We start from the raw sequence: 19318 nt of genomic DNA on the forward strand, positions 1-19318 counted from the left end.
TGGTTTTAAGTTTTACCTGACAGTGAGCTTGTAGCATTTGAAATGACTTTAGTTTGACGTTTGTAATGTCGTTACTATTACTCCCATTGTTTGGCGTCAACCACGTGAATCACAGCAAACAGGGTCTATTTTGTGCTTATAATTATACTACATTTCTATTTTTTAAGTATTGATTATTCTTTATCTGTCAGTTTATCATTTCAGGAGCAGTGTGACTTGTGAGGTCGGTGGGCCCATTTCGACTGTGCCAGATATAATAAATACTGTCACACAATTTATTCATGAACGAAGTCTTTTCAGGAATAATCTGCATTTCTAGATGTCTATTGAAGTTATTTGCAATAAAAAGCTCGTCTGAGACGGTTTCCTTCTTAAATTCTTCTTCAAGTTGGACATTCTGGTGATTTATATGAATCAGAAAACCAACTGACACGTTTTCCAGAGTTTGATTCCAAAAATAGAATAAGGAATGAGAGCAAAAGTGCACGGACCTAATATTAATTTTATCATCAAGACTTTTATATTTCGATAAATTCTTTGCAGATATCCATTGAAAATCTTTTTAGAACCTTCAGATCTCAGAGCACGGCTCAGTTTTAAACTATTATAACTGTGGCTCCGGGGCCGCAGGTTCCAGATCCCTGGGCTTTAAAACTGGGAATCTGTCCTTTACGGAAGTGACAAATCGGAAGCCAACTTCAGCGCCGTCTGAGTAGTACTGAACTACGCTAAACTAAGTTAAGCTAAGCTAAGCTAAGTTAAGCTAAGCTAAGCTAAGCTAGCGATAACAGCTGCGTGTTCGGTCGTCCTGAAGCCACTCTATGTTATCATTATTAGGTGAATAAAGGCGTAAAGCTCGTCATTGTGGATGTAATCAGGGAATTACACGAACAACAACAACAGAAACGAGTTCAGGAAGCAGAGGAGGTGAGAACTGAATGTTGATCTTTGGTTTGTCAGGCAGACTGTGAGGGTGGGAGCTCAGGCAGGAGGTCTGACATCTGTTTATGACTCCTCATTATCATGATCCAGATCTGCTCCTAGTTGCCTGTATGAACATGTAAGCTAGAAACAAGTTAACATTTCACTCATGATGAGGTAGGACTGTGCGAAAGTCTTGGTCTGACCCTCATTTCTTTATATTTCAGAGGGCGAACTGGAAATTAAAGCGGGAATTTGTTCAAACATGGAAATAAAAAACTTTATAAACTTGGGAGTTCATGGAAGGATTTATTCCTTTTTAATTCCTCTTGGTCTGAGGAAGTGGTTCTCAGCAGGAGCAAAGCTCCATCCTGGTGAGGTGTGTCTGGTTCACCAGTAATGGTGGGATAAATCAGGAGAAGGAGAGATGGATCAGAACCTTTTCTGCACAGCTGAGGGCTCTTCTCCGCTCTGTGGTGAAGAAGGAGCTGAGCTAAAAGATGAACCTCCTAATTCACCAGTCCATCTACATTCCAACCCTCACCTTAGGTTGTGAGAAATGGACCATGACTGAAAGACAGATTCTGTAGACGAGCTTCCTCTGTAAGGTGGCCCGGTTCTGCCTGAGAGATGAGGGCAGGAGCTCCATAATTCTGGAGGGAGCTGCTGCTCCCCTACTTCAAACAGAGTCAGCTGAAGTGGTTCATCTCGTCAGGGTGCCTCCTTTTGAAGATTTAATAGCAATTCTCACTGGAAGGAGACCCGGTGCAGAACCCAGGGTAGCGACAAAGAAATTGGGACTGGTGATCAGAACAAGTAGCAGGCTTTAAAATCAGATAGACAGCATCTGAAGGTCATGTTCATATTTCAATAGATCTTCATCATCTGCACCATTTGAGGTTTGCTTGCAGGTTATTTGAGCCGTGTTCAGAAATTCATTACTTGTGTGCTGGTCCACCAGAGCTTTCACTCCATCAGAAGTTGAGGATTTCTGTCATGCTAGACTGAAGAATGAAGCAGCTTCCTATCTGACATGTTGATGGACTAAAGTCTGAAAGCACTTTTCTGTATTTATAATTTTTACAAAATTAACAAGAAACCAAACACCATCTGGCTGAAAATGTATGCCCAGACCATGACACCGCCTCCACCATGCTTTACAGATGGATTTTAAGATTTAATGTTGTGGTTATCTGCTACACCTCAGTCCTTTACTTCATGTTTTACTCCTTTAGAAGCCTCTGGACAGCTGACCCATTCCTGAGATTATTTCAAATGAAGCCACAGCAAACAGTTGATCAACTGAAGGATAATGGATGAATCACTCGGGTTTTGATCCAGATCTCTGCTGGACTCTTTTCATGTTTTTAGGATATACTTTTTGCAAACGGTTCGTGTGTTGCAGGTCAATTTTTAGGCCCAGCACCTCTTCTTTTGTCTGTTATTTGTCACTACACTCCTTGTGTGAGGGTCAGTACAGGAATAGATCATAAGAATCACTGTTTTGATGCAAATATCTATTTTATTCCTGTTAAAATGGATCTATTAATTTAATGGTTGAAGTAACTGGAAGACCTTATTGATATAAAGTGCCTAAAATCTGTTTATTTCTTCATACGTCATTGATAAGTGGCTTAGAAAAAAAAACAGGGACTGTTCTGAAAATAAATATGAAAACCAGCTGATTTCCCAAGACCAAAATTAAATAATTAGAAGGTTTCTGTGGAAAATAAATGTAAGGAAATCAGGACTGGTTTGAAACTTTTGCACAGTGAGAAAACCCTCTGTTCTTTGTGCCCTGTTTTTCAGACATGATGGAGGTGGTGGAACATGCGTGCTATAAATGTGGCCAGAACTTCTCGGATAACGCCACAGTCGTCTCTCACTGTTGTCCAGAGCTGCGTCCAGCTCCGTCCCATAAAGTCCAGCTGGACAGCTTCAGATGTTCCCAGTGCATTCAGAGTTTTTCTAAACCAGCAGCTCTAAAAAAACACTTTAAAACCAACCACAGGGTGCAGGACACTCAAGGTCCGTTCCCCTGCTGTGAGCAAGGCTGCCAGTTCAGCAGTGCTGACCGTCAGGAGAACCAGAGCCACCTGATGTCCGTGCACGGCCTGAACCTGATCGCCTGCACCAGCCGCTCCTGTAAAATGTCATTCCTCACACAGGAAGAGATGGAAAGCCACCGGAGGAGCCACATGCCGTTCGGCTGCTTTCACTGCCAGGTCGTCTCTCAGAATGTAAAAGACTTCAGGACTCACATGTTGAAGCACAAACATCTGGAAAACCTCCGTCCAGGTAAACAGAACACCTGGAGGAGACATCAGACACAAATTCAGAACGTTGTTTTTCTATTGAAACGGGGAGAGGCAGGGTTTTCTTCTTCTCTGTTCTGGTTATTTTACGTCTGTCATCAGGGAGCCAGGCTGAGTCACCAGCAGGGAGACAACCAGGAACAGCTGTGGAAGAAGGCAGCTCTACGCCTTCAGGTGCATTACCAGCACCATCTGCAGGTAAACACGGTCATCATGGTTTCCTTGGATCCAAGTGAGCTGAACAAAGGTCCAGTTCTGTTTCATCCCTTCTCCCTACTGGTTGGGTCTTTTTCTCTATCTTACCGGGTTCAAGTTCAGGGTGTCTCAGAGAATGGTTGAGTCTTTGGGTCACAAGGTCATACAAACAGGAAGCACAGTTCAAACGGTTCATTATGAAGGTTTTCCTTTTTAGTTTAAACTATTAAGATGCTCATTTTCATCACCTCTTCACACTTATCTGCTGTTAACATGTGGTGGCAGTACCGGCAGATCATCACCCAGCAGTCTTCTCTTCCAACATGTTCCAACGTTGGAGCATCCAGAGGAAGATCTTAGACCTTCTCTGACTCTTTATACAATCGCTCTAGATGGTCCAGACTTCTGGTTCCTCTGCTCTGCTCTCCCTAGCTCAGCCCACAGGTTTTCTGCTGGATTAAGGTCTGGTGACCCGATCTGCTTTGGATGATTATCCTGCTCAACAACCCAGTGATGACCCATTTACAGTTTGCTCCCAGAGGCCCCCAGGTTTTCATTTCAAAATGTTCTGGTGTTTCAAAGATTTTATCAATCTTGAGTGTCATCTGACCAAAGCTCAAAGGTCTAGTCAAAGTCCGAGTAGAGATGATCAAACTCCACATGTTTACGTTTGTGATGGTAGGAAAGAAAAGCCTTGATCCTGGTATAGTTGGAGGCCATTTTCTTTGAGTGGCTAAGAGGAACAGAGCCATTGTGTGACGACATATTTATACCCCAGAGCAGGGGTCTGCAACCTGGGGCTCCGGAGCCACATGTGGCTCTATGGTCCCTCCACTCTGGCTTCTAATAACAGCCAAAGAGCTGAGCAATGCTCTAAAATATAAAGGTAATAAAACAATGCAAGAAGATTATTCTTTTTAATGTGCAGGTTGCTAACCCTGCCCCAGGGAAACAAGTCATAGAGTGTAGATTAAAGGTTCCTAGAAACTCTGACAGAACATTCAGTGGAAAAAAGAAATGCCCCAGTTGCTTTGTTTTAAAATGAATCAGCTTCAACTGATGACAGGGTGGCTTCGTTAAAGGGTGGAATGACCCGCTGAATATTCACCAGGAACTGTTGGGTCAGAACCCAGAGTTTAACAACCAAAGACTATCACCAGCAGATGTACTCGCTCATATTGAACCTGGTTCTGGTTCTACCGGAGGCTTCTACTCATTTAAAGGGAGTCATTGCTCTCCACTGTCGCCACATGCTTTCCCAGGAGGAGAGATTGGTGCAAAGTCAACAGCTTAGGTGGAGTTAAATGATCAGCAGAATCTGAGCTCGCTGTATTATAATTACAATCGTTTCTGTGACTGGGTTCATCTGATTATATATTGGCACTTGGACCTGGTAATGTTTGTCTTGTGCCTGACAAAGACTTTTATAAATGAGCTGAACTGAACTTTGTTCTTGTCCTTCAGCGTTTCTTTCTGATGGATCCGAGGATATTTATCGCACCCACGTCTGTCCCAAATGCCGGCGCTGCTTCAAGATGCGCTCTCACCTCCAGGAGCACCTGCGGTTACACTTCCCTGACCCCAGTCTCCAGTGTCCGACCTGCGGACGTTTCTTCACCAGCAAGAGCAAGCTACGTGTTCACCGCCTCCGAGAGGCCGGGGAGAAGCTCCACCGCTGCAGCTGCTGCGATTATTCTGCAGTGGAGAGAAACGCGGTGCGCCGCCACGTCGCCAGCGTGCATCCGGAGGAGGCAGAGGAGCTTGTGAGCAGACTGAGCTTCCTCTGTCCCACCTGCAGCCTAAGCTTCCACCACAGCAGGGCCCTGAAGGCTCACATGAAGACACACATCCTGTCAGACGGGGCGTCAATGGCCTGTTTCCAGAAGGGCTGTTCCTTCCAGAGTTCCCAGTGCAAAGACCTCATTAGACATGCCGCTGAGGAACACGGGGTCAAAGCTGCAGAGTGTCGTCATCATGCCTGCAGCGCGGTCTTTAAATGCGAAGCAGACATGGAGGATCATTACCGGACCCACCTGGCCTATCACTGCTCAGAGTGCGACTTCTCCTGCTCCAATAAGTCCGTCTTCCTCCAGCACCGACGACTCGGCCACACCGGCAAACAAAAGCTCTGCTGTGATTTTTGCTCCTTCGTGACCTTTAACTCCGTGGAGTTCGAGCACCACGTTGGACGTTTGCACGCCAACGAGAAGATCCACCGCTGCTCTCAGTGCAGCTACGTCACCTCACATAAACGCGGTCTGAAGCGACACGTCCTGATGCACAGCGGTGAGGAGGAGCTCAGCTAGTTTTTGTCCTGCTCTAGCTGACACCTCCTGATGTTTCTTTGTTCATCTCCAGGTGAGAAGCCCCACAAGTGCAGCCTGTGTGAGTTCAGGTGCAGAGACGAGTCCTACCTGTCCAAACACATGCTCATTCACGCTGACGACAAGAACTTTATGTGTGCTGAATGTGGATACGTCACCAAGTGGAAGCATTATCTCGCCGTCCATATGAGGAAACACGCTGGAGACCTCAGGTAGACAATAACAGGGGTTACGGTTTAATTTATCTATCAGGAGTTAGTTCTTCGTTTGGACCGACTGGTTCAGATGACCTCAACCCAGGAGGTTTGAACCTCTGCAACAACACCGAAATCTGCAATGTGGACTTTGATTTAAGAAAGATTTTAGAACCTTCAGATCGTCAAACAAATGCTAATATCAGACAAAGACAACCTGAGAAATTCCAAAAAGCAGTTTTCAACTGATCAGAAAAGTTATATCATGAATGAACTGTGGTTCAGTTTCATTAGCCACACCCAGCCTGAGAACTGTCTGACCTTTAGAATCCACAAATCTTTTAGACAGAACCTGTCTGACTACATGAAGTAGGCTAAAGGATCTTAAAGCAACATCAGGCCATCGGTCTGGAAAGGGTTGAACAACCATTTCTAAGGCTTAGGGTCTCCAGAGAACCACAGTGAGAACCATTATCCACACATGGAGAAAACATGGAACGGTGGTGAACCTTCTCATGAATGGCTGACCAAACAGAAGAACCCAGAACAACATCTAAAGCTCTTGCTGTAATTTATGGAACCATCAATTTTGCTCTCTGGCAGAAAATCCTGAAGGAGAAGTTCCTGGCCATCTGTCTGGAATCTTGAGCTCAAGCTCACTTGGCTTCTTCAGCAGGACATTGATCACACCAACAAGTCCTTCTATGAATGGCTCAATAAAGTAAGGGTTTGGAGTGGCCTAGTCAAAGTCTGGACTCAAATCCAGTTGAGATATTGTGTCATTAACCTTCAACAGGTCGTTCATGCTGGAAACTATCTAATGGGCCTGAATCAAACCAGAGCCAGACTGGTTTGGATAGATTTGTTCCCTTAATAAAAAAAAATCATCATTTAAAAACTGCTTTTAGTGTTTACTCAGGTTTTCTTTGTCTGATATTAACATTTCTTTATATCTGAAACATTTAAGTTGGGTAAAAAAAAGTAAAAACAGAAGAAATCTGTGGAGACAAGTGTCAGAATTATATGTACGAAAAGTAACCATTGACTAATTGGGGTAACCAATTAAAACATCCATCAGCAACAGGTTAATCATGACATCATAGCCTAAATATATTTTAAATCTCATTTACAAGACTAGCATGGACTAATGCTACGTTCAGTTAGATTAATGTACAGCAATTAATGAGCTAATTACATGTTATTAAGCAACGTTAACATGGTTATTGTGGATTTTGCTGCATGTTTGTTGTTTTTCCATTAAAGGCTGCTGAATAAAGTGGTCAGCAGTGATTTCGGATGCAGTCATCTAGCTGGACTACACAAATTAAATTGCCTGTCTCTTCTAGATATTCGTGTGATCAGTGCTCCTACCGATGTCACCGAATGGACCAACTGAAGAGCCACAAATTACGGCATCAAGCTAAAACACTCATGTGTGAGATCTGCGCTTATGCCTGCAAGCGCAAGTATGAGCTCCGCAACCACATGTTGACCAAGCATTCTGGAGAGGAGAAGAAGTTGGCTGCATATAAGTGCAAATATTGCTCATATACCACCTGCTACCGGCAGGCGCTTCAAAACCACGAGAACTGCAAACATACCAAGCTAAAGGAGTTTCACTGTGCCCTCTGCGTCTATTCGTCCTACAGCAGCATAAGCCTCTTCCTGCACAAGAGGAAAGCCCATGGCTACATACCTGGAGATACAACATGGCTGGAGAACTATGCAGCAAAGGAAAAGGAGAGGAACTCAGCAGAGTTCATGGAGGACTTTTACAGTAAATCATCAGTAGGTCATGAGCAGTCTGAACAACCTGCTTCTGCTACGCAGCAGAACCAATCAGGAAACAATCCCTGCACAGAAAGCTATGCCGCTTCACAAGCTAATCATTCGGTTTTTGACTTTGTGTCCCAAGAAGTTGGTCATGAAGCGGTTTCAGAAAGATCTGTAAGCAGTCCGGAGCAGTACTGTACTCTGGTGTTGACCACACTTACAACCGCCGAGGACCAAAACGCAGCTTTACACAATGAAGAAGAAAACTGCAAAATCACACCACCTTTAAAATTCACTGCGCCTGACTCATCACAAGAGACCTTTGACCCGTCTACACCTACAAGCTCATTGGAGGAAGAAAACGTAGAAATGCAAGAGGGACCTTGTGATCAAAGTGACATAGAAGATGCAAGAGAGCCTCAGACCAACCCAAGTCAATCTGTTGAGTCTGTGGACGATCCTAACCAAGCACCTGAGGGCGAAAATAACGTTGCAACAATCGGTTCTGGTTTTCCAACCCAGGAAAACCACCTGTCAGACTCTGAGGTCCGACTGAAAGCTTTAAGGAAACACGACAAGACCCAAGCTGAGGCCATGGTCTTGGAGGGACGGGTCCAGATGCTTGCTGTGCCATCTGAAGATGTTTATCGGTGTGAGAAATGCTCATACGTAACCAGCAAGGAAACAGCTTTGGAAAACCACCGCAGAGCTCTGTGCCAAAGCAGGATAAAGGGACATGAGTGCCAGTCCTGTGGGGAGCAGTTTAAACAGAGGCGTGGGCTCGATTACCACCTTAGAAAGAAGCACTCCACACTTCTACTCCACACAAAGACGTTTGTTGGTATTTCAAATGTGCTTCTAACTTCAGCAGAAAATTCTGCTGCAGCTCAAGGAGAATCCAGACAAGTCCAAACGGGAACAAGTTCAGATCAGATGGAACTTCGGTCCTCCGCAGAAAGAATGTCCACAGAAATGAAACGTCAACAGCAAGAAGGGTACACCTCCCATACCACCACTGTATCAGAACGTCGGGCAAGTGAAATCCAGGCAAATAGGTTTATGGACATCAAAATTCAGAAGAAAATCTTAACTAAAAGACCTAAATTATCACAGAGCAAAACCCTTTATGTCAAAAACGACGGTAAATTTAAATGTATGGTGTGCAGCTTTTCTTCAGCCAAGCTGCCAGTGGTTAAAAAGCACCTGCTGACCTGCAGAGAGACTTTTGGTCACATAATTTCTGAAACGGTCAATGAAGGGAGTCAAAAAGTCAAAAGCTTTGAGGATCATGCAGATAAGCTTGACGAGGGTCCCTCAGGAGAACATCAACTGTCTGGATGTCCAAACTATGCTTATAATCAGAAAAGAGCTGTAGACAATCATGAAAAGAAAGGTTGCATGAAGCCAGATGAACTCCAATGTCCCATGTGCTGTTTTTCAGTCAAATCCAAACGTTCTTTATCCCGTCACATACTTTCTGATCACAAGGAAGAAAAGCTTCAGGATCCAGGACAAAAACGCTTGCATTGCCAGCAGTGCACCTTCAGCTGCAAACAGCAACGCCGCATGGAGCAGCATACTTCACGTAAACACAAGGAAGCTCAACTGCATCGTTGCAGCTATTGTTCCTTCAGCACCTCAAGGCGCTATCGCTTGGAGGAGCATGAGTCTCTGCACACAGGGGTTGGCCGTCACAGCTGCGACGCATGCGACAAAACCTTTGGTGCAGTTACCAAACTTCGTCAGCATAAAATACGCATCCACGACAAACAGCCCACGCACTTCTGCCCACTGTGCGACTTCGCCGGCTACGCTCCTGACGATATCAGACGCCATAACCGCAGATGTCACTCAGGGGAGTTGCAGCATGTTTGCAGTCACTGTGGCGCTCGGTTTAGTTCAGAGATTGCTTTGAGGAACCACTGTAAACGGGTCCACCTGCTTCAGTTCTGTTTTTCATGCAAGAAATGTGACTTTACATGTAACAGCGAAGTGACACTGAAGCACCACCAGCAGAGCAGACATCCTGAAGTGAAATGCGCCACCTGCCAGGAGGTGTTTCAGACTAAAGAAAGGCTTGACATTCATCAGAGGTCTCACCTGGCACACCCATGTCAGCTCTGTCCCTTCGCAGCCAAAACAAGGCAGTTGTTAGCTCAACACCTTCTGAACGAACATGAGGGGGGGTCTTCAGAGGACAAGCCGCTCAGGTGCAGCACATGCGAATTTGCTTGTCGGCATCAGCTGGTGTTTGAGCAGCACCTCCGTTCTCATGGGAGCAAGCGGATGTACAAATGCACAGACTGTATGTATGCAACCCGAAACAAGCAGAAGATCACGTGGCACATTCGCATTCACACTGGGGAGAGGCCGTACAGCTGTGAGCAGTGCAGTTACACCTGCTCAGATCCATCCAGGCTGAAGGTAAAGTCTGTCAGATTTCAACACATCACTTCAAAACTGATGTCTTTAATGATGGTTGTAGATCAGTGAATAACCAACACCCAGATATCAGAGAAATTTGGTGAAAGTTGCATGCTGTAACAAAAAGGTTACAAAACTATTGTTGCAAAATTGCTTCACACCGCTTCTAGTCTTAATGCAGCCATTGTGAGTTATGTTCCACTAATGCCTGTTGATGGATATTCTACACATATTAATGATGATGTTGCAAGCACTTTGCTGCCACCGAGTGGTCAGAGTACTGCCCAATTAGGTTCATTTGCATACTAAATACCGAAATCTATATCTATCGTATGTGCTGCGTTTAAATTAACAATCTCTACGTAATTTAGCCTCTGCTTGACACCAAAACACCAATAATGTATCTTTCTGTCCTACTGTAAATAGAGTTAAATGGGCAGCACCAAATCCAATCAGAAAAGGCTTCATTAGCTTTGTAAATATCAGGTGTTAAAGACTGCAGGGTATTAGGAAACAATCCTGTTTTTCTCCATCATGGTTTCCTGCTGTGATTGGCTGATTCACTGTTTGTATTAACAAGCAATTGAACAAGTGTACCTAATAATGTGGCCAGCTGCAGTCAGTATGTACAGGTCCTTCTCAAAATATTAGCATATTGTGATAAAGTGTCATGATGAAAATTTAACATTCATATATTTTAGATTCATTGCACACTAACTGAAATATTTCAGGTCTTTTATTGTCTTAATATGGATGATTGTGGCATACAGCTCATGAAAACCCAAAATTCCTATCTCACAAAATTAGCATATTTCATCCGACCAATAAAAGAAAAGTGTTTTTAATACAAAAAACGTCAACCTTCAAATAATCATGTACAGTTATGCACTCAATACTTGGTTGGGAATCCTTTTGCAGAAATGACTGCTTCAATGCGGCGTGGCATGGAGGCAATCAGCCTGTGGCACTGCTGAGGTCTTATGGAGGCCCAGGATGCTTCGATAGCGGCCTTTAGCTCATCCAGAGTGTTGGGTCTTGAGTCTCTCAACGTTCTCTTCACAATATCCCACAGATTCTCTATGGGGTTCAGGTCAGGAGAGTTGGCAGGCCAATTGAGCACAGTGATACCATGGTCAGTAAACCATTTACCAGTGGTTTTGGCACTGTGAGCAGGTGCCAGGTCGTGCTGAAAAATGAAATCTTCATCTCCATAAAGCTTTTCAGCAGATGGAAGCATGAAGTGCTCCAAAATCTCCTGATAGCTAGCTGCATTGACCCTGCCCTTGATAAAACACAGTGGACCAACACCAGCAGCTGACACGGCACCCCAGACCATCACTGACTGTGGGTACTTGACACTGAACTTCTGGCATTTTGGCATTTCCTTCTCCCCAGTCTTCCTCCAGACTCTGGCACCTTGATTTCCGAATGACATGCAGAATTTGCTTTCATCCGAAAAAAGTACTTTGGACCACTGAGCAACAGTCCATTGCTGCTTCTCTGTAGCCCAGGTCAGGCGCTTCTGCTGCTGTTTCTGGTTCAAAAGTGGCTTGACCTGGGGAATGCGGCACCTGTAGCCCATTTCCTGCACACACCTGTGCACGGTGGCTCTGGATGTTTCTACTCCAGACTCAGTCCACTGCTTCCGCAGGTCCCCCAAGGTCTGGAATCGGCCCTTCTCCACAATCTTCCTCAGGGTCCGGTCACCTCTTCTCGTTGTGCAGCGTTTTCTGCCACACTTTTTCCTTCCCACAGACTTCCCACTGAGGTGCCTTGATACAGCACTCTGGGAACAGCCTATTCATTCAGAAATGTCTTTCTGTGTCTTACCCTCTTGCTTGAGGGTGTCAATAGTGGCCTTCTGGACAGCAGTCAGGTCGGCAGTCTTACCCATGATTGGGGTTTTGAGTGATGAACCAGGCTGGGAGTTTTAAAGGCCTCAGGAATCTTTTGCAGGTGTTTAGAGTTAACTCGTTGATTCAGATGATTAGGTTCATAGCTCGTTTAGAGACCCTTTTAATGATATGCTAATTTTGTGAGATAGGAATTTTGGGTTTTCATGAGCTGTATGCCAAAATCATCCGTATTAAGACAATAAAAGACCTGAAATATTTCAGTTAGTGTGCAATGAATCTAAAATATATGAATGTTAAATTTTCATCATGACATTATGGAAAATAATGAACTTTATCACAATATGCTAATATTTTGAGAAGGACCTGTAGATAAACTCCCAGTAGCTTCAGTAAAAGTCAATATTCATATTCATTTCATGGCCTTTATGTTCACAATAAAAACCAATGCATTCCCTGTAGCTTATTAAAAATCCATTAAACACACAATTAAAATAAAATACAAGAAAATGTACACATGAAGTGCTACATAAAGTGCAGTGTGCCATCAGAGGTATATATGGTTGCAGGTGTATCATTGTTGGTTTATGAGGTTAATCTGAATTTATCTGCTTTGCTGTAGATAAAATACAAATCAACATGTTTCTGCTTTTCTACCAAAGCTGCATATGAGGGTTCACCAAGAAGAGAAGAAGTACCTTTGTCCAGACTGCGGCTACAAATGCAAATGGGCGACTCAGCTGAAATACCACATGACCAAACACACAGGTATGAACTTCACACGAAAGCTCACATTTTCATTCTGTATATTGTGTAATTTTGCAAACTGATCTTTATTCTACATATTCTCTCCAAGCGAATCAGTTCAAGGGACCCATAATTCCCGTTTATTTTATCTGCTGCATCACTCATTCATTGAGAAACATCTGACTGATGTTATTCCATCAGTCACAAGTTTGGCCGAATGCCTCGTCATCTCTGACACAAAAATAAATGTAGTCCCGCCTATTAGGTCTTTGATTACTTCTGCATGTATTTAGTGCAAATAATTTGTGCTGCAGGCCTGAAAAATAAAAACTGGTATATGACAAACTAAACCTTTTGAACTAAAACATCACATGTTGGTCGTGTCTGCAGTGACCTTTTTCTCTTTATCTTTATTTTTGATTATTGTTTCCTGAACTGCTGTTGCATAAGGATCTTTTATGATTCATGACCACATATGACTAAAGATTAAATTGTTGTTGTAACTTCTTGTTCTAAATATTTAGGGGAAAAGCCATATGCCTGTGATGAATGTGAGTACCGCACCAACAGAGCGGACGCCCTGCGCGCCCACCGGGACACGCAGCATTGCGACGCCCGTCCTTACGTCTGCGAGAAGTGTGGCAAAGCCTTCAAAACCAGCTTCATCCTGAAAACCCACCAGAAGAAGCACACGGACGATCGGGCGTACACGTGTGGATTGTGCCAAAAATCCTTCCGGTGGCCGGCGGGTCTCCGACATCACTTCCTGTCCCACACGAAGCAGCAACCCTTCTCCTGCCGCCACTGCTCCTACAGAGCCAAGCAGAGGTTCCAGGTGGTCAAACATCTCCAGAGGCACCATCCTGAGGAGTCAGGGGAGCTGGGTGTGCTGAGGGATTCTGAGGGTGGTATCCTTACCCTGAAAGAGGCCCTGCAGGGGGCGCTACCTACAGGAGACATCCAAGGATCTGTCAATGAGCAGCCTGCTCCAAACAGTGGAAAAGATGATGTTTCTGAAGAAGTTGTGGCAAATCAACACTCTGAGACACAGTGAAGATGCTGGGATCTATGAATATTTATGGACCGACTCTTGGTTCCATTTGAGTAATAATTGTAAGCGCTCAGTGAAATATGAAGAAAGAACATGAAGTTGTATTTAAACATTAGTTAACACCATGTTTTTATTTAAGAACTTTTAATATTTAGAGTTCTGATATTTGGCATTTTTTATATTCATTCAGTTATGTTGCTGTTCGTATGTTCAGGCAGTTTTAACATGCAGCAGTCCCTCATGTTCTTGATCTCCATGCAGTCTGTAAAACCTTCACCTTAAAAATAATCTGAGAGGGAAAAACATGAATAAAATGCTGAAGCTGTGAGGGAAAGTCCAGCGTCATTCATTTCACAGGATTGCAAACGAAAAGAAGCAGGCAGGTGCTGCTGATCAGATGCATTAATTACTTGATCTTCAGGGTGAGCACCTCGATGAAAGCAGGAGCTGAAGGAGAGGTTGAAGGAGAAAGCCTCTGCTCTCTACACCAAGATGGCAGCAGGACTTAGATTAGCAAAGCATCATCTGAATGAAGGACAAGACTTCTGGGACAATGTCCTCTGGACAGATGAGACCAAAGTAGAGATGTTGGACCATAAGGCACAGAAACATATTTGGTGAAAACTAATAAAGCACATAAGCAGAAGCACCTTATTCCAACTGTCTAGCACGGTGGTGGAGAGCTGATGGTTTGGGCCCTTTTTTGCAGCCACAGCTGGGCACTTTGCAGTCATTGAATGCAACATGATCTCTGTAGACCAAAGTATATTAAATGCCATCTTTCTAACAGTGGAAGCTTGGTCCAAACTGGGCCATCAACAGAACAATGGTCCCAACCATAGTAGCAGATAAACTACAACAGAATGACTGAAAAAGAAAAGAATCAAAGTGCTACAATGGCCTAGTCAAAGTCTAAACTTCCACCTGATTGAAATCCTGTGTTAGGACTTTCAGGGAGCTAAGCAGAAACAAATGTCAGCAAACCTCAATGATCTGAAGCAACATTGTGAAGAAGGTGGAGGAAGGAAGCTATCCTTACGGGTTTTGTATCGAACGCCGGACTCCTTAGAACCCCACAGTGTCAGAGATTATTTACTTTTGGAAGTGGCAGTAAAAGGCATAAACTGGTATGTGAATGGTTCAGAATGGACACACAAGAGGACAATATGGACTTTGATGAATGGACGCCAGTAAGTAGAGGGAGAGGACGCGGAAGAAGTAAAGCAGAAGAAGGAAAGATGTTAGACAGCCAAAGGAGTAAAAGAGAGCTGGAAGAAAACATTTCTGAAGAAGAGAGAGAAGTTAGGAGGAAAATTGGATGGGAAGAATGTAAAATAATATTAAAGATAAAAAATGAAGAAGAAAAAGAGAACCTGAGTCCTATTTCACTATCTAGAGAAATAAAAAAAAAGATAGGAGATGTTGAAATGGTGAAGGTCTTGAGAGATGGAAATATATATATTTACTGGTGTCGTGTAAAACCGAAGAACAAAGAAGAAAGGTTTTACAAGTTGAAAACATTTGCAAGAAAACGGCGACAGAGAGGAAGATTAAAGGAGAAGATAAAATCATTCGGGGGGTAATTTATGGCATTCCTATGGAGGAAGATATGGACAAGTTAAAAAAAAGCATTGTTGGTGCAAAGATAAAAAATCTTAAAAGACTGACTAAAAATGTAAATGGAGAAAGAGTAGGAAGCCTGTTAATTTTAATAGACTTTGAAGAAAAGGTGTTGCCACAAAATGTTAAAATAGGATATCTGAGTTTTCCTGTGAGGCCTTTCATTCCTCCACCACTAAGATGTTATAAATGTCAGAGATATGGTCATATAGCAGCTGTCTGCAAAGGAAAACAAAGATGTCCAAAGTGTGGAGAAGATCACAGAATTGAAGATTGTGGGGAAGAAGTGCAGGAAAAATGTTGCAATTGTGGAGGGCAACATAGAGTTACATTCGGGGGATGTTGAGGTAAAGAAGAAAGCAAAAGAAATCCAACAAATTAAAATGACTAAAAACATAAGCTATGCTGAAGCAGTTAAAAATGTCCAGAATGAAAGATCAAGGGATGAAGGTCAAATTAGGATTCAAGATTATCAACAAAGAAAAGTAGAATCAGAGGAAAATGTTACAATGTCTGTGGAAAAACTGATATTATTCATAGCTTATGTCATTAACTGCACTGAACAGGCTAAACACAAAACAGAAAAGATTAAAATAATAGTCAGAGGAGCAGAAAAGTTCTTAGGGTTTAAAGAAGAATCTTGGAAAATATTAATAAAAAGTTGGAGGAACCCCAGCTGATAGAAAAACATGATATTATTACAGTGAAATGAAAGAAGCTTAATAGCTAATGAACAGGAATTTAAATGGTATATAGATGGAATTGATGGAAAACCAGAAATTATATGTATACAGGAGACCTGGTTAAAACCAAACCTAGATGTTGTGTTTAAAGGGTATAATAGTATCAGAAGGGATAGATGAGGAGGATGTGGAATATTTATAAAAGAAGGAATATAATATCAGATATTAGGAAAAGGTAAAAATTTAGAATACATAGTAGTTGAAATTTACAATAAAAAAGAAAAATATAAGATAATACATTTTTATAATCCATGTAAAATATTATCATTCGAGTTGATGGATGAATTAATGAGGTATTTAGAAGGAAAAGTAATCTGGTGTGGAGATTTTAATGCTAACAGCACATTATGGGGAAAATGTAATGATAAAAATGGATAAGTTATTGAAGAAATAATGGAAATAAAAAATGTGGTATGTATAAATGATGGAAAAGGAACAAGAATTAATGTAAAAACAGGTACAGAGTCTGTGATTGATTTAACAATTGTATCAAATTGTTTAGCTAATAACTGTGAGTGGGACATTGACAAAGATACAACAGTAGGTAGTGATCATTACCCCATTAAAATCATAACAGGAATATTAATAAATAATAGGAATACAGGATTATATAAAAGATGGAACATTAATAAGGCTGATTGGGAAAAATTTAAATATTTAAGTCAAAAGAAATTGGAAGAAATAGATGAGTCAATTGATATAAATAGTTTAAATATAAATATCTGTAAAAAAAAATCTTACAAGCTGCAGAAGAATCAATAAAAGAAGGAGGAAGACAGAACAATAAAAAAATTGTGCCATGGTGGACAAAAGAATGTAATGAAGTAATAAAATTAAGAAATAAAGCATTTGAAATGTTAAAAAGTAACTCAATTTATCAGAACCTAATTGAGTACAAAAAAAAGCAGGCAAAGGTAAGAAAGATCATTAAACATGCAAAAAGAGAATATTGGACAAACTTTTGTAATACCGTAGGGAGAGAAACAAATATTTACCAAATTTGGAAAACAATTAAAAGAATGAATGGTATTAGAATAGAATATGGATATCCTATATTAAAAATAGATAATATAACTATAACGGAAGATAAAGAAAAAGCAGAAATATTAGCTAAAACATTTAGTAAAATTCATAGTTCAAATAATATTAGTGAAGAGGGAAAGAAAGGTAGGGAAATCACAAAGATGAAATATAAAGATTTAATGCGAAATAATGTAGATACAAATGAATTAATAAATGAACCATTTACACAAGGAGAATTGAACTTTGTTACCAGGAAAACAAAAAATACATCACCTGGAAAAGATCAAATTTACTATACGATGATAGAACATCTTAATGATAAAATATTATAATTATACAATAAAGTCTGGGAGGAGGGAGAGCTGCCACAGAGCTGGAAGGAAGCAATAATTATTCCAATAGTTAAACCAGGAAAAGATAACACAAAACCAGAAAATTATAGACCGATCGCATTAACATCAAATATATGTGAAATAATGGAAAAAATGATTAATAATAGATTAACATATTATTTAAATATTAATGGATATATATCTAGAAATCAAAATGGGTTTGGAAAAGGGAGAAGCACAAATGACTGCATTATGTTTAGAATATGAAATTAGGAGAGCACAAATAAACAAAGAAAATGTAGTAGCTGTATTTTATGATATAGAAAAAGCTTATGACATGATGTGGGTTGAAGGATTATTAATCAAATTAAATAAAATGGGTATTACTGGAAAAATGTTTAACTGGATTAAAGATTTTTTCTCAAATAGAAAAATACAAGTAAGAATTGGTCAGGAATTGTCAGGTAAATATATAATAGATAATGGTACTCCTCAAGGAAGTATTATAAGTCCGTTATTGTTTTCTATAATGATAAATGATGTATTTAAAAATATTAGTAAGGAAGTCGGTTGCTCACTATTTGCAGATGATGGAGCTATATGGAAAAGGTGTCGTAATATCAAACTTATTGAAAAGAAAATACAGGATGAGATTATTAGATTAGAACAATGGGCAAATCAATGGGGATTTAAATTCTCAGTGGAAAAAACAAAAGTAATGGTGTTTACACAGAAAAGGAAAAGAGAAAATATAAAACTAAAATTATACAACCAAGTTTTAGAACAAGTAAAAAATATAAAATTTTTAGGTATATGGTTTGATGAAATAATTATATGGAAAGTACATATAGAACAAATCATAGATAAATGCAAAAAAATATTAAACATTATGAGATGTATGGCTGGTATTGATTGGGGAGCAGATCGAACATCATTAAAAATTATTTATACAGGATTAATTAGATCAAATATTGATTGTGAAAGTATAATTTATGGATCAGCAGCAAACACTCATCTTATAAAATTAGACAATATACAACATCAAGCTTTAAGAATTAGTACAGGACCAATCAGAACCAGTCCAACAGCAGAACTCCAGGTAGAGATGGGAGAGATGCCATTAGATCTAAGAAGGAAACAGTTAGCAATAAATTACTGGATAAACTTACAAAGCAATAATCCGGATCATCCCACACTTGATATTTTAAAACCATGCTGGGAAAAAGAAAAAAAACAAGAGTTTTGGTTGGATTATCAATAATATAGCAGAAGAATTTCAAATATATGAAAAAGAAATAAGTTTAATGTTGCCTTTGCCAGTAGTGCCACCGTGGCTGTTACCAGAAGCAGTGATGGATATGGTGTTGATGGAAAAGAAAAAGGATCCAAAATGTAGATTAGATTCAAGTATAATACAGGAATTACTATCAATATGTCCAGATTTACACAGACGCATCAAAAACAGATGAAAAAATAGGAATAGCATTTGTAATACCAGAATTTAAAATAAAAGTAGGAAGGAGAATTACAGATGGATTATTAGTATATTCAGGAGAATTATTAGTCATATTGTTAGCAGTGCAGTGGGTGGAGGATATAAAACCATTAAAAACAATCATTTGTTCAGACTCAAGTTCAGCATTATTAAGTTTAAAACATAATCATTCAGAGGGTAGACCAGACATTTTGTTGGAATTAAAACATACTTTATTTAGAATACAAAGAATGGGATTAATATTAGTGTTTTTATGGCTACCAGCACATGTAGGAGTTAGAGGGAATGAGATGGCAGACAGGATGGCA

The 19318-nt window shown here is 40.9% G+C and overlaps 1 protein-coding gene across 1 annotated transcript; it reads left to right on the forward strand.

Annotated features, from left to right (window-relative positions):
* The first annotated feature begins 763 nt into the window (after positions 1-763).
* znf142 (zinc finger protein 142) lies at positions 764-14125 on the forward strand. The gene is made up of 8 exons (XM_047371342.1): positions 764-927; positions 2731-3219; positions 3339-3434; positions 4896-5717; positions 5790-5967; positions 7296-10146; positions 12662-12767; positions 13271-14125. Exons 2-8 carry the CDS (start codon positions 2733-2735, stop codon positions 13798-13800), a joined length of 5070 nt encoding a protein of 1689 aa, XP_047227298.1. The 5' UTR covers positions 764-927; positions 2731-2732; the 3' UTR covers positions 13801-14125.
* The last annotated feature ends 5193 nt before the right edge of the window (positions 14126-19318 follow it).

This window comes from Girardinichthys multiradiatus, chromosome 7, assembly GCF_021462225.1.
Source record: "Girardinichthys multiradiatus isolate DD_20200921_A chromosome 7, DD_fGirMul_XY1, whole genome shotgun sequence".
NCBI classification, from domain to species: domain Eukaryota; kingdom Metazoa; phylum Chordata; class Actinopteri; order Cyprinodontiformes; family Goodeidae; genus Girardinichthys; species Girardinichthys multiradiatus.

What these genes read in the sequence shown, in the direction of transcription:
- znf142 (XM_047371342.1), top strand. Translation starts at nt 2,733, where the DNA reads ATGATGGAGGTGGTGGAACATGCGTGCTATAAATGTGGCCAGAACTTC. An exon ending in AAACACGCTGGAGACCTCAG is followed by an intron (nt 5,968 to 7,295) that starts GTAGACAATAAC and finishes TGTCTCTTCTAG; the next exon opens with ATATTCGTGTGATCAGTGCT. An exon ending in CAGATCCATCCAGGCTGAAG is followed by an intron (nt 10,147 to 12,661) that starts GTAAAGTCTGTC and finishes TTTCTACCAAAG; the next exon opens with CTGCATATGAGGGTTCACCA.